Source organism: Eretmochelys imbricata, chromosome 7 (assembly GCF_965152235.1).
Source record: "Eretmochelys imbricata isolate rEreImb1 chromosome 7, rEreImb1.hap1, whole genome shotgun sequence".
Taxonomy (NCBI): Eukaryota; Metazoa; Chordata; order Testudines; family Cheloniidae; genus Eretmochelys; species Eretmochelys imbricata.
This window is the reverse complement of record NC_135578.1, coordinates 64,312,728-64,326,889: the sequence shown is the minus strand read 5'-3', so window position 1 is coordinate 64,326,889 and position 14,162 is coordinate 64,312,728. Positions and strand designations below refer to the sequence as shown.

General features: G+C 39.7%; 1 protein-coding gene across 6 annotated transcripts in view; it reads left to right on the top strand.

Annotated features, from left to right (window-relative positions):
• The window catches only part of KCNMA1 (potassium calcium-activated channel subfamily M alpha 1), an 845,861-nt gene that overhangs the window by 723,157 nt on the left and 108,542 nt on the right, over positions 1 to 14,162 (top strand). The window contains exon 19 of one of the 6 annotated variants that reach the window (XM_077820938.1): positions 971 to 1,144. The exons of the other annotated variants lie outside the window; for them this stretch is intronic. Coding sequence (XP_077677064.1) covers positions 971 to 1,144 — 174 coding nt within the window. The remainder of the gene's footprint in view (positions 1 to 970; positions 1,145 to 14,162) is intronic. 6 annotated transcript variants of the gene reach the window in all.

The following is a 14,162-nucleotide window of genomic DNA, read 5'->3' as shown; positions in this document are numbered from 1 at the left end:
GTTTATAGCAAATACATCACAAAGATAGTATCACTCTTTTGGGTCCGTTGCCCTGCTTAAAAGATGCAAATGGATTTTGCTGCTGCTAGCACATCTTTTTGAGTTGGTTTCTAAGTAAGCATTTATTTATTTGCTTTCTGGCTTGATATCTGAAGACAGTTGTGATGTTCAATCACAGTTCTACTTGGAGCAGAAAATATGCCAATGATTGGTTCAGCATGTTCCAATGGACCAATGTTCTGTGTGCTTTTGGTGATGCCTTATTTGTGAATTGACTTTAATGTCAAGCACATTTGCCAGTATTAGCTGAATCTTTCATGTGGACAAATTTTGATATTCTGTCGAGAGTCAATTTCAGTTCCTGAAAGCATAATGTAAAGTCACTAAATCTTTCAGGAAGTTTTGTGAAGACATCTTGTAACTCTCCAACAACATGTAATTTAACGCAATGAAGAAACTTCTCAGGCACTGTTTAATACTGAGAAATTATTAGCACTTTTGAGAGCCTCTCTGTCTGTTTTTTAAAAATAACTTTGATGTTTGCCACAAGCAATGTAGGTCCAAATTATATGATTGATTAACATCTTTAAATTTTTCTCTCTCTTTTTGGCCCAGCAGTGTTAATTGTGCCAGAGGAAAAAAATGTTCTTAGGATTTTCTGTTTTTACTTTTGTTCTTTTTTTTAATCCAAAAATCTGATTGTAATTAGCAATTCTTCCTTATGTCTACGGTCACCCTATAAGACATAGGGAGAATATAAAGAGTAATTGATCTTTTCCCTACTTTTGATGTGCAGCCAAACTGTTATCAATAATCACGTTGCATTTTTTTCCTGGGTCAAGACTGTTAAACATAAACTAAGGCCTGTACTAAATCCCTTAAGTTACCTTCCAGCTGCCTTGTTATATATATATAACCTTGCCATTAACCTGCTGCTCTTCCTCTCCTCCCATCCAACATATGGTTATAGCCAAGATGTCCATCTACAAGAGAATGAAACTGGCATGTTGTTTTGATTGCGGACGCTCTGAGCGTGACTGCTCTTGCATGTCAGGCAGTGTACATAGTAACATGGACACCCTTGAGAGAGCCTTCCCACTTTCTTCTGTCTCTGTTAATGATTGCTCCACCAGTTTACGTGCCTGTAAGTTTTAACACCAACACATGCTGTTCCATGTCTGTGGTGTCTGTGGTACCATCCCTGTCTTGTGTCGTACATTGTAGTTCTGTGAGTTTTACGGGGCTGATGCTTTTTTTCAGAATTAGTTTTAATATAGCTCTATATTTATGTATGATGTGGTTTGGGGTTTTTTAATAGCAACATTTAATTTATTCATTAATTTGCTTAATGTGCTTCTTAAATAGTGCGTCTTTGCGGCAGCATGTGGGACCTTAATTGTGCAGCTTGGTGATGTTTTTGTTTTTATTTCATGCATACAGTATAAATTGTCATTAATTAAACAGTAAAGTAAATGGCTTATTAATGGTTCGGGGGTGGGGGGGAGAGTCTGTCTAAATCTGTGACTACAAACTGGTAAAAAAAAACAAACTATTAATTCAGTGGGCAGTTATGATAGCAGTGTGGTTGAATGGCATACAGTAGGCAGTGGAAGCCTCCTATAGAGGATACAATTTGTAGCTGAAGTTGGGGTGGTTGTTGTTTTTCTTTTTTCCATTAGCCTTGCTCTTTGTAGCCCTTCATTTGCTGTAAGGAAGGAAGTCCTCATTCAAGACGGACACCCCAGAAGGCTTAGTAGAGTTGAATGTACCCACTGTAGAGCTATTTCATCATCAGCTGCTCTTTAATGAGTCTACCCTGATGCAAGCTCCTGCGATGTAGTCCATCGCAAAGTACCCCTGAAAAGAGGAGGAGCGTGTCACTGTTTAAAAATGTACCTCTAGCAGGTGACAGTGATTAGCACCTATCATGAACAAACCAAAAATGCTCGTCTGAAGACACAGAGCAGAGAAGGAGGAGCAATGCAAGTGACTGTTAACTACATTATTGGGAGCCTAAGCATACCTGTTCCTTCAGTGATTGTCAGCGGTTGAGGAAGATTATTAATGACAATAACTGCCACCCTGTTCAAGTATCCATAATAGGCAAAACTATGTCTCAGGCAGGGATTGTTTTCCTTCTCCCTGTCAAAATGGATGGGCAAAATCAGAGTGATCTGGTAGGAAAGATATAGTTTTGATCAGGAAGAGCAATCACCTGATATGTATGGCATGGCACACAGGAACTCCACCAAGTGCTGAGTACAATGGGATTAGTGGATGTTGCATCCAGTAGCTTTTTGATACAACATAAATACAGTGTTTAGTCACACCTGTGGAATGCCTGGGATCCAGCTATTTTGGTCTGTGATCCATTGATCCAGAGACACAGATTCCTGGCACAGAAACATAAAAGCCTTGTCATTTGAAGCTTTATCTAGTGGGGTTTCTTGGTGATGCAAACCCTCTCTGTGTACCAGTGAGGTACACTCTGAGGCTATGTCTATACTGCACACCGCTGGCAGCCATATGTCGGCTACATGCCACAGTGAAACAGAGGCTGTGTCCACACTGCAGTGTGTAGCTAGACATGTCAGTGAAAGGCTCTGGCAGGGGAGAGGCAGCAGAGAAAGGCTCTCTCCACTGCTAGAGTCTTTCCCTGCAATGGGGAAAGACTTGGGCAATAGGGAGGCAGCGGGACACTACACTGCTCAAATAGCAGTATAGACTGGGGAGGTGCTGCTTGGGCATGTAGAAAGCTGTGTAGACTGTATACCCTAAGGCTTTAGGCGTGTCTTTACCCAACTCGCCCAAGCAGTGTCTCACCATCTATATTGCTATTTATACGCATGCTGGGGGATGTGACCTGTATGTACTATACATACTGCCATAAGGCGTATGCAGCATAGCTGTTGTCTTTCTTTTTCCAGTTAGTCATCTCTAATGCATCATGTCCAACGGGTGACAATTTCCACTAGTAACTCCTTTGCTCTATATTAAGAGGTTGCACCCTTTATTGAGCCCTGTGTCACTATGGTGTACAGTAAAACTAACTTCCCTGTGCTTAGAACAGTGAATGAGAATCTTCCAGTACTGAGAGTTACTGCAGACACATTTACTTATATAATCTCCTAGTCTCTGCAACACAGCCCACAATATTTTTTACATTAATGCAGTCTCGTGAAAAGAGATTATGTGGTTGAGTCCTGGTACTGCTGTTAACAGCAAACAGACAGCACTAAATGAATATGTCCCCTACAAATGGGTGACATTTCTACCATTAGTATCATCTGGCAAGCAAAGAGAAACCCTAATTTGAAGAGTTAGTGTAGCTTTTCACTTCACTTAAGGCTGTAGAGGGGAAAAACCCTGGTTTTGATTTCATTGCCTATTCAACCAAAAACATCCTGTGTATGAAATCATTGCCCTCAATAACACTTTTGGAAACATGTTAGACCCATGTTGCATTCTGAATCTAAGGGATATTGACAGCTCTAGGGATTTTTAGCATCCTCTGTTTCATCGGCCTTTCCCCCCGCCCCGTCGTCACTCCGTCAAATCAAGAGATCTCATTCTTCCCCATGTGAGACCACTCACCTTTGACCATTAATAATAAGTAAGAAAAATCAATATCAGTTCAGGCCCTTAACAAACCAGCATAGGCCTATATATATATATACACACACACTCTCTCACACACACTAAATTCCACTGGCAGGGCTTCAATAGAAATCACCATGTTTTCTTTGCTTTGCAGAGGGGTCGGATGATGCCCATCTTGACAGAGCTAGTTAACTCAAAGAATGGTGGTGAGAGTCGGCTTTTCATTAAATATGAGCAGATGTGAAATTTAGAGTGTTTGACAATTAGAAATGGCAGCAGCAGGGCCCTGGAATCAAAGTGAGGTCAGATTGGTAGATCAGATTACCTCTCTTACATTCTTTAGTTGTTCAGAAAATCATTTTGAATTAGTGTCAGTGGAGCCATGATGAGTTTTGCCCTTTGTCTTTTATGCTAGAACTGTATTGTTTCCCAAGACACTCATTAAAGGTCATTATACTATTACAGGGCTTGCTTTGGTCATGGTTTCCCCAGTTGAGCTGGTGTGCTTCTAAGATTGCTTTATGTGTTTTTCATTTTTATTTTTATTTTATTTTATTTGTACTTTATTATAAAAGCAGGCTTTCCATTTTCAAGGTAAATAAAATCAGAGACCATTGTCTGTCGCGTCTTCAAACAGTGAATAACGATTATAAGAATTAACGGTATTTATAGGGATCTGGTGCTAAGTAGAAGCTTATGGCTGTATCAAGTTACATATTCATTGATGTACATGGGATTTTTGTGTGCTAATTGTATGCCCTTGTAGAGGAAGTGGAGTTTACAGTATATGTTGCACTGTAAGTGTAAGAGATTATTTCTCTGTTTATTTACTAGATTGAATTTTACTGAACTTTCAGTTTATGAAAATCACATTTTGATTAGCTATAAATACACCAACATCTCTTTTGGCATTGGTGGCAACCGTCCAAAAGAAAAGAGGTGTTTTTTGCAAATGTAGGGCGATATAAGGTGAGCAGCAGTTTTTTGTTTTTGTGTTTTAACTGCATTTTGTAGGTAGACACAATACACAGCAATTCAGTGTTGCTTCCAAGTCTTGCTTTGGAGATGCACCAACACTGAGGTGAAGAGTGGTACCTGGAAACCTGGGCTAATTCAAAAGGAAGAAACCACTTCTTTGATGGAACAAGACCACATGAGACCTGTGCTTAACAGACTGTGGCAACTGCATGGTGATGTTCACAGAATTAGTTAATATGTACAAAGTCCTAAATGGAAGAGGCACAGGTTAACTTAAGAACCACCTCACTGCCTCCAAATCACAGTATGACTGATATTCCTCAGAAATTGATGGTCCAAGAGTAAAGGTTTACTGCTCTGCTCTAATCTATGTAGGTTATTTTACCATGCCCATCTTCGTGGTATCTAGGCTTGCAGGTGCTCAAGGAAGGGCATTCATGGAAGTGGGTCGATATCTGTGTAATTCCCTTCCTCAGGAAATACACTTCAGCATGCACCTGGCTATGTTTAGAAATATTTGTGTGATGGCGGCAATCTTGGCCACCATCATGGATTGGGGACCTACAGAGAAAAGCGTGGGTCTCGGCATCTTGAACTAAAGAGCATTGCTCTGTAACTGGGGTTGTAACAGATTAACATCTTCTGTGGATCAGGCACAGAGAGGAACACGTATTGACCAGTGGGTTATAGTTAGAAGATGCATGTCTTTGTCTAGGTTTACCAAACTGATTAAACTTTGAAATCCTGGGTTCCTAACTGACCGGTTAGATTAAAAGCTGCAGGCAGTAAGAAGGAGGCATAGTTTTTTTGTTTCTCTTATTTGGAATGTTAATGATTCAGTGACTTCTAAATGAGTGCACATATCATTGCATGGGAGCAGCTGCTGTCTGCTTTCCATGTTAAAAGGTGGGACTTGATGCCTAAAATCCACAGTTCCTTGTCTGCTGCCATTTCACCCATAAAACAGCTTAAGGACAGAAATACCTGCTCTCGTGGAGGGCTAGGAGCCATGCTGGCCTGTGCTTGCTGTGACATGGAGCGTGCTACAGAGGTAGCATGGTTATTTCATTCTATATTGGCAATGGATTCCCTTGCTAGATACTAATGTATACCCCCTCTGTAGCATGGAAAAACTATGGTTTGAGGAGTTAGTGCTGCTCAAGGTAGCCGTAACTTGTGATCCAGATTTCATGTAACTTACACTGTTCTGAAGGGGAATATGCCGGATACTATGCTGTTCTCCAAACTCCTTCTCCAGCTGTGTGCACTTCACTACAGCCACAGAAGGGACAGAGGTGCATGTGCTGTTGGGGATACTAGTACTATTATTATTGTTACCCCATAGACACCTTTCCCCTCCACATGGCCCAGTGACCCCCTCTTTGCTCATGCTGTCTCCTCTCTGTGTTGCACAAAAAGCAGACTGTATGCCATCAGTGTATTGGGAAAGGAGAGGTTGAGGGGGAAAATCGATGGGATCTGTTGAGGGAGGAAAGATGGATTTGGTTTAGATCCCCCAGGATATGCTTGTTAGGTGTTAAGTAAGTGATTATGATAAGATGGGTATGTTTTTCTAACTCAGTTTTATGAAATGACCCAACCTCTCTGTAGTGTTGGAGAATGTTAGTGTTAGCCTGTTCTATCCTGACATTCCTTTAATGAGACTAATATAAAAGGACAATTAAAATGAGGGCATAGTGACACAATAAAAAGCTTATTAATTCAAACCCAGAGAGAAGACAAATCATGCAGTGTTTGTCATGAACATCCAACATTTGTGAAGTAACCCAGTGAACCACTCTGTGGGGAGGAAATTGACTTACATAAAGCTATTTCCAAAAAAAATTATTCCTTCCTCCAGTGGGACAAATTTTTCCTTCAGTTACTATTGAAATTGACAGAATTATTTTGGATCTATTCTTGTGTAACTGAGGGCCAAAATGTGTGTGATGTTTCTCCTAGATAAATCTACAGGATTGTATACATCTTCTTCAAAAATCCTAGAAATAATTTTAAAACATACTTATGTATGTTATAATAAGCATTCAATTTTACCAAGGAAATAATCAATATTAAATAACATAGATATGCTAGAAAGTCCAGCACAATAAAAATCAAGGCACCATACAGAACAGCATCTTAAATGTAATCTTTAGTGCTACTGGATAATAAAACCAATTTATTTTCATTAGCTCTATGCACAGACTAAGCTACTGTCAACAAAGCTGATGTCACCTAAATGCCCTTTTAAGTATTACAAAACAAGACAATGGAAAGAAATGACACACAGGGAAAATACTTACGTAGGTCCCAGGGCTGTTCTGTTCTATGTAGGTTCTTATACTATGCTCCTCACTGTGGCATCTGAGTTGGTAGGTGCTGGAGGCAGGGCATTCTTGATAGTAGTCCCAGGCCCCTGGAGTTCTCTCAAACCACAGAACCAGTTTCCATGAGATGTATTTTTCAGACAAAGAAGACCCCCATAATTACTCCTTGGTTTTATGCTTAAGCTTATTTGTTGTTGTTGTTGTTTTGGGGGTTGGGGGAGAGTGATTTGTATATTTTTGTAAGCTGTCATGCAGTACTGCCTGCAGCTTCCCTGATTGATAGAGTTTTAACCATCATTCCAGAGCTGAATGTTGGAACAATGATTTCTCTGAACCAGTTCTCAGCCGAGTTGTCTGCACCTCTGTCAGATGCTAGACATTTGCACTTACTGCTGATGAGTAATCCTCTCACCACTGCCTCAGTATATTTCCTCCCTCACTAACTTCCTAATATATAGCTAGAGGTACATACAGACATTGAAATATTTTCTTTCTGGTCACTGGTCCAGTGCTTGGAATGGTATACTGTTCCTGAAAGTGTATCTAACTCTGCAATGATGACGAGGCTTTGAACTTTAGAATCATATCAATCAGTCTGCCATCTTCTGTACCTCTTCATTCACAAGATTTTAGTGGCACTGAAAACAAAAGCTGAAGCTAAAATCTTGAAACTACATAGTCTGAAATGTTTTGGAGATATGAGATGTTCAATACAAAAGTCATACCAGAATTAAAGTAGGAAGTAAAAGCAGGATGGTGCTCAGAATGAAGTGATTATGTAGGGCCTGCTTTCTCAAGGTTAGGAATGTTTAGGCAGAGCAGTGTGAATGCTTTCAGACAAAACCAGTGGTTGTAAAGAATTATTTAGTATCAGTGATCAGAAGGGAAAATAATTCCAGCCCTGTATACTCTATATTGTGTGGATTTGTTTATAAGAGAGAGTGAGTGCAAAAGGGAGAAGACACTGCTGCTCTGAAGTTTTTGTTCCTCTTTTAAGAGCAAATAGTTTCTGTCCATATGTGTGCATGTTTGAAAGAGGGATGTGAAAGAGTGCATGTGAGCGAGTCTGTTGATGCACATGTACAAGAAGTTCAGCATTTGTGTGGCCTAGAGTGTTCATTTCTAGCTCATGGGCTAGCTGACCTTAAAATTATCATTGATCCCTCAGTCTAGCAGTGTTTTTTCATCCCTGGACCAATCTTGGATATATACTGTATGAACTAAACCTTGGACCAGTGTGATCTTTGTTCCTTGCACACTATGTGCAGTGTGTGTGTGTGTGTGTGCGAGCACGCAGTGCATATGTTCAGATAAATAAGAATTAGAAGTTTAAAATCATATGGCGTGCTGTCTCTCAAGTTTAGCAACAGAGTTTAGCTCTCTCACCACACTTTGCTCTCATCCATCTCTGTGTAAAGGATATTATCCAACAGTTTAAATATTACTTGTTACTTTAGACTAATTACAATAGAAAAAAGTAAGATGAAACAATATTTTTCAAATATCTGACTTCCAGTACACAGTCAGTGTTGGATTCTCATAAAGATGGAAAATGAATCCTTTTTATAGGTGCATATTTAAATTTAAACCTGTGCAATGCTAAATGATTTGGCTTTCCGTTCATTTGGGGATAATATGAGGATATAGATTAATAGTGATTTATAGAAATGCAGGAGCAGAAAAAAACAACAACCCAGCTGTTCCTTGTCAACCAGTAGAATAGTAAAAGCAAGACAACCTGACTAGTTGTTCTACATGACCAGAATATATGAATAATGAAGCAGATGCCTTTTCAAATGAGTTTTGTGGTGCAGTGTTTACCAGTGGGCTGGTGTGAGGGTGCTCTGCCTGACTCGTGATGTCTGTGCAGCAAAAAAATACATACAGTAGCTTCAACACAAGACTCAGGCACTGCTAAGTTTAGCAGCAAATCTTTTTTTGAAGACTTGAGAGGGGGAAAAAGAGACCAAGAAGTCTTTTTAAATTCCTTTAGGCCTTTCCATTGGGTAGTGTTTCTTACCAGGGTCACAGAGAAGTGACTAGTGAGGGGCTTGCCTTGATGGGGACAAGCTAGGAAAGATGCTGTCTGCATCCTGTGGAGTGAGTTTAGCAGAGGACCTTATGCAAGGTGACATGGAAATTATGTTTGCATTTTTATTTCCTGAGTGTGGCTGGTTGTCATGAAACTCACCCTGACAGTTTCTTACCACCAGGCAGCAGATTCTTCCTGTTACCTCCTTGGTGTAGGACAGATGCTAGCCAGTTAGCTCTCCGTCTCTCCTGCTTCTGAGCTATCTCAAGCGACAGATGCCAGGGCCAGCTTGGTTTCCACTTGAGCATTTCTGTCATAGCCCTGCCTTGAGCCCAAAATCTGACCTTTACTATATGAAATAAAGTACTTATGAACAAGCAGAGGCTTGATCCAGAGCAGGCTTAGAGCAAATGTCAAGTCAGTCTTCTGCCTCCTTGTTCCACCTGCATTAGGAACCTAGCTTAGACCCTAGACTAGAGCGTTGAATGCCTTAGGCTTTATGGGTCTAAAGAGACATAACTTATTAACAAAGAGTTATTAAATTTTTATCAGTTTTACAACACAATGTAAATGTCTCATCTGAATCCACACTGTATTCATTATCATTTAAAACGTTAATTAAGTCAAAGTTGCATTTAATTTAGTTCTAAATGTGCCTTTGGGAGGAAGCTTTTAGAAACAGCTGCAGGATTGAGAAGCACATCAATGCTGGGAAGTTCTTAGTTCCACTTTCAGGATAGGCGCCCAACTTGATTACCATTTTGTGTCTGAAACTAATTTGTTGTGATGTGATTGGGCATGGTCTTACGTTAATATTGGACCAAAATCAGTGGAAAACTATTCCATAAAACCTTGCGCTGGTCACAGAGACACTTTATAGTCTGTTCTTGCCCTCCTTTCAAATTGTCTTCAAATCCAATTGAACATTTAATCTATAATGACTGCATTCCTAATATATTATAATACTTTGCCACATGATGCAGCTGTCATTGGTTGAGTATTTTCCTACTCTTAGGAAAGATTTAAATAATGTATTTGCATAGATTCAGAATGTTTTCAATCAAATATATAGGAAAACACATCTCTTGGCCCTGAGTCTTCCAAATTGTGCTTGAAGTACAATGCATTGTGGTCAAAATCCAGTACAGAATGGAATATGGTGCAGTATAACAAACTATAAGGAAAGCCATCTAAATCAGAATAATAAACAAACATGCATGTATTTGCTAATGTATTTAGTATTGATAATGCAAAATGCCTCTTTGTATCATACTGACTGTGTCAAACGCATATCAACACTGGAATTAAAAGTATAGATCTCTGAAGAAAATAGTTAAAAAATCATCTGTAGTTTTTAGTCCCTTTTGAACTCTAATTGAAATACAGAACATCTTTCCTGTGAAAGAACTGCCACCAGAAATCTTAGAAAACCTTATAGCTTTTCTGAGCTTTGTCATGCAATTTCCTTTGTTTGTTCTTGTCCAGAAGATTTTGTTTGCATTAAATGTATCACCATTTGCATTGCAATGTGCGTGGCATTATCTTTATTCTCTAAACTCCAGTGGTGATGTGTGTTGTCTAACATAGTTGGTACAATATGGAGAGGCATTTTGCATTACGGTAGCTATGCTACTAGAGAAAACAATGGCAACTAGAAGCGAAAGTTATCTCCTGTTAATGTACCACGAGATCATTGGTCTTGCACTGTTTTTAGCAAACCATTTACAGAACAGACTAGCATTTGTCATTTATTTCTGCTCTCAGTTCTTTTTATAATTAGCCTCTTCCTTAAATAGTATGTATTTGAGGAGACATCTTCCTCAGACTTTTGATAATGATAGTAGGTGTGACGTGAATCACAACTTAGAAATCAAGTAAAATATTAGCTTAGCTGGTAAATCCTCATGGGCTACTAAAACTAAGATTCTTCTATCAAAGAATAAATGCACTGTTACATTAAAAGGGATGGTTCCCTCCTATCTGTAAGTAACATTCAGAGTCACTCCCACAAACCTATACCTTACTGGTAAATTTATTTCTCCCCTAATTGTTTTTATTGACACTGGTGTAATACCATGGGAACGATTCCTGATGTTCTCATGTGTGAGAGAGAGAGAGTTCATGCTCCTTCGATGTGCATTGGTGAGGATATTGGTGGAAGGGGTAAAAAGTGTCAATTGCTCTCGTTTGGCATACAAAGAATAAACTGACATGCTCAGAGGGCAGAACGGTGGGGTGAGATGCACATCAGTGCAGAGCAGGCTATACTTTGTTGGCTTCCACATCCAGTTAGTATTTTGAAATGTGTGAAATAATTCCCAGAATCTTCAAAGGGCCTTGTAATAACTGTGGAGTTTACACAAGCTAGTGGAATTGGTGTTGTATCCATTCTTCCATCAATTTTTCTTAGAAAAAACTATCCAACCAAAATCTCTGAACAAAAGAAGGTATATCCCTGCCCTGAAAAGCTTACAATTAAGGAACTGACTACTAACAATGTTTTACAGGAACTTATGTACTGTGTACACATTTACTTTAATATCTGCTAGCAAAATACCTTCTGTATTATAAAATCCAAAGATTGCCTCTTTGGTATCAAATGCTATCTTTGTCTGGCCCTGCTCTCAATGTCTTCTCACTTTGACTGTGAACAAAGAGCGAATCAACAAGTTTTCCACTATTTGGGAAAGAGCAGACTTGTGCTAAATCCACATTTTATTTGATTTTATATTTTTGGGTGCAGGATGTTTTTGAGTATTCCACACAGAATTGTTCATCCTATTATGTGATTTCAAATGATTTGTTATTTAAACTGACTAGTTACTTTTGCACTGAAACATGAATTTTTGCTTGATTTTTTTTATGCAAAAGCCAGCTCTGCGCAAATGTGAACCTATTTTTGCTTTTTAAAAGGCCTGATTTTGCTCAAAAACTGGCCCTTGAAAATGGGCCCATTTGGCTCCAAATATTTGCATGCCAAAGAAAAAGTTTCTTTGAAAATATGTAATCTTTAAATTTTAGGCATTTAATTACAAATACTTTGCACAACTCTAGTCAGTAGTACTTCTAGCTCTGGTAACAGGGTATGCCTTATTGTTTCCTTCATTCAGTTGTAAGTAGTAACTGTCTCTGGAGACAGGATGAGGAACAAACCACATGTGACTTATTAGTCACTTTGCTAAATGCCCCCACTGAAAGGTTGCTCAGATACAAAGGTGATAAGTGCAATATAAGAACGTACATAGAATAGAATAGTCTAATCACATCTACTCTGCAATATCCTTCCTGGCAATTCACCATTGCCCTGCACTTTGTGTGGCAAACCACTTACACTGCTTTGAACTGGTGTAAATGACGACAAAACTTGGAGAGCAAAGGTGAATCAAGCCCAAGGTCTAAAAGGGATTTGCTTGGTCGTCTTATATGATTCCATATTTCTTTACCTGCTATCACTGTGACATTCTATATGATGAAATACTGTTATTCTTATGACTAACTGGCACTGGCCCCTTCAGCATGTTTTTCATGTGTTTATCAGTCCGGTGCATCCATGATTTACTGTTCCTGATCCAAAATACACCTGCAATCCTTAGTACTCCCTTAGCTGGGCTAAACATAAATGTGTTGCTTTCCTTAAAAAGGAAATATCATTTTAATTCTTGCATAAGAGCTCCCTCCCCGACCCCATGGTCTTTACTGCAGTTTCTTCTTTGGTACTCAATTCTTTTTACTCCTTGAGTGCTTCCAGTTATCACCAGCCCATACTGCCCTCTTCTTCTCCCCCTGTATTTTGGCTTTCCTGTCCAGCAGAACCATCACTGAAGAGATGAAGCATACCTATTTCTATCCTGGATAGCATGGTGACAAATTGTCACCTTTCCTATGGTTGCGGATCCCTGCCTGTGGTGTAGATAATCAGCATATCGAGTCATTCTCTCATTATAGTGGTATTATACCTTCAGATTTGTCTTGCTAGGTGGTACTATCATGACTTTTCCGGTTGTAATCCCAAACACATTCTCTTCCAATGGCGTGAAGATTAAATGTTCAGTCTTTGGATTCTGGATTTCTAGTGTTTCCATCTCTAGGACCAGATCAAGATCCGAAGCTTATTTTGATTGATGGCTTGATTCCTTTTGATACTGCAGTTCACTCATCCACGGTTGTAGTGAGCACTCTCCTCCTCCCAAATAGGTCAGCAGCTGGTTTTGAGTCAATACATCTCTAGTCATAGGCATTTCTTGAGGAAATGCATAAGCAGAAGCTTTAGGCTTACGCAGCCTGCTCCAAGGTCCCACATATCCCTTACAGAATATTGATATCCTTAAGGTTCTGCCCACAAGGAATTATAAAGTCTATACGTCTACAAAGTAGTTTTTATCCATCTTCGGCACATGATTCTTTGGTCTTCCCTCTTCCACCTCATCTCACAGGAGCAAATAAATACCTCAGAGCTAGAACGCCAAGCAACTTGCTCTTGGAAGATGTCTTCCTTGACAGCTGTCAGTGTCCCTTGAGAGTTGGATTTCTGGATGCTTTTGGAATCTCACTCTCAAAAAATCAGGCAGCAACACTCTAAACCTATTGGCATCCTGTGGTGTTTGCATTTGCTATAGTTTACTTTTAGGGAGAAAACCTACCCACAAATCTCATTAAAGCTAGCATAGTCCCTGTCTTTGTGTTGGAAACAGCTACTGCTTCTCCCTCTTGACTCTGTTGGCCTCCTGATCCCACTGAAACCAGTAGGAAAATTCCCATTCACTTCAGTGGGAGCAAGATCAGGACCTATGTAATGGCCAAAGATCTTATCGGGTTTCCTCATAGACTTCTGTTGTGTTGGTTTGGTCAGTCGTCTTTTCCCCATCTTGTGCTGCCTGCTCTGAAAATGAGTGTTTCTAATTTTGAATACTCAGATACCTGACTCTCAGTGCTTACAGACCATATGGGCCTTTTCTAGCAGCTGTAATACTGAGAACTGAAGTGTTCTCTTAGGCTCTGTCTAGACAGCCTGAGCTGCTAATTCAGTTCCATGGCAATCCTGAGCCCTGCCACAGTTCCACCCCCCACCCCCACCCCAAGCCCTTTTCCTCTTCCGTTCTTTCAGTGCCTTGTTTTCAGCTTGGCCATACTACCACCTTGTCTCCTTCACTTCCTGATGCTCTTGGCCAAACTCTCACCCCAACCTGATTAATGAAAACAAACTCTGTTCCATGTAACACACATCT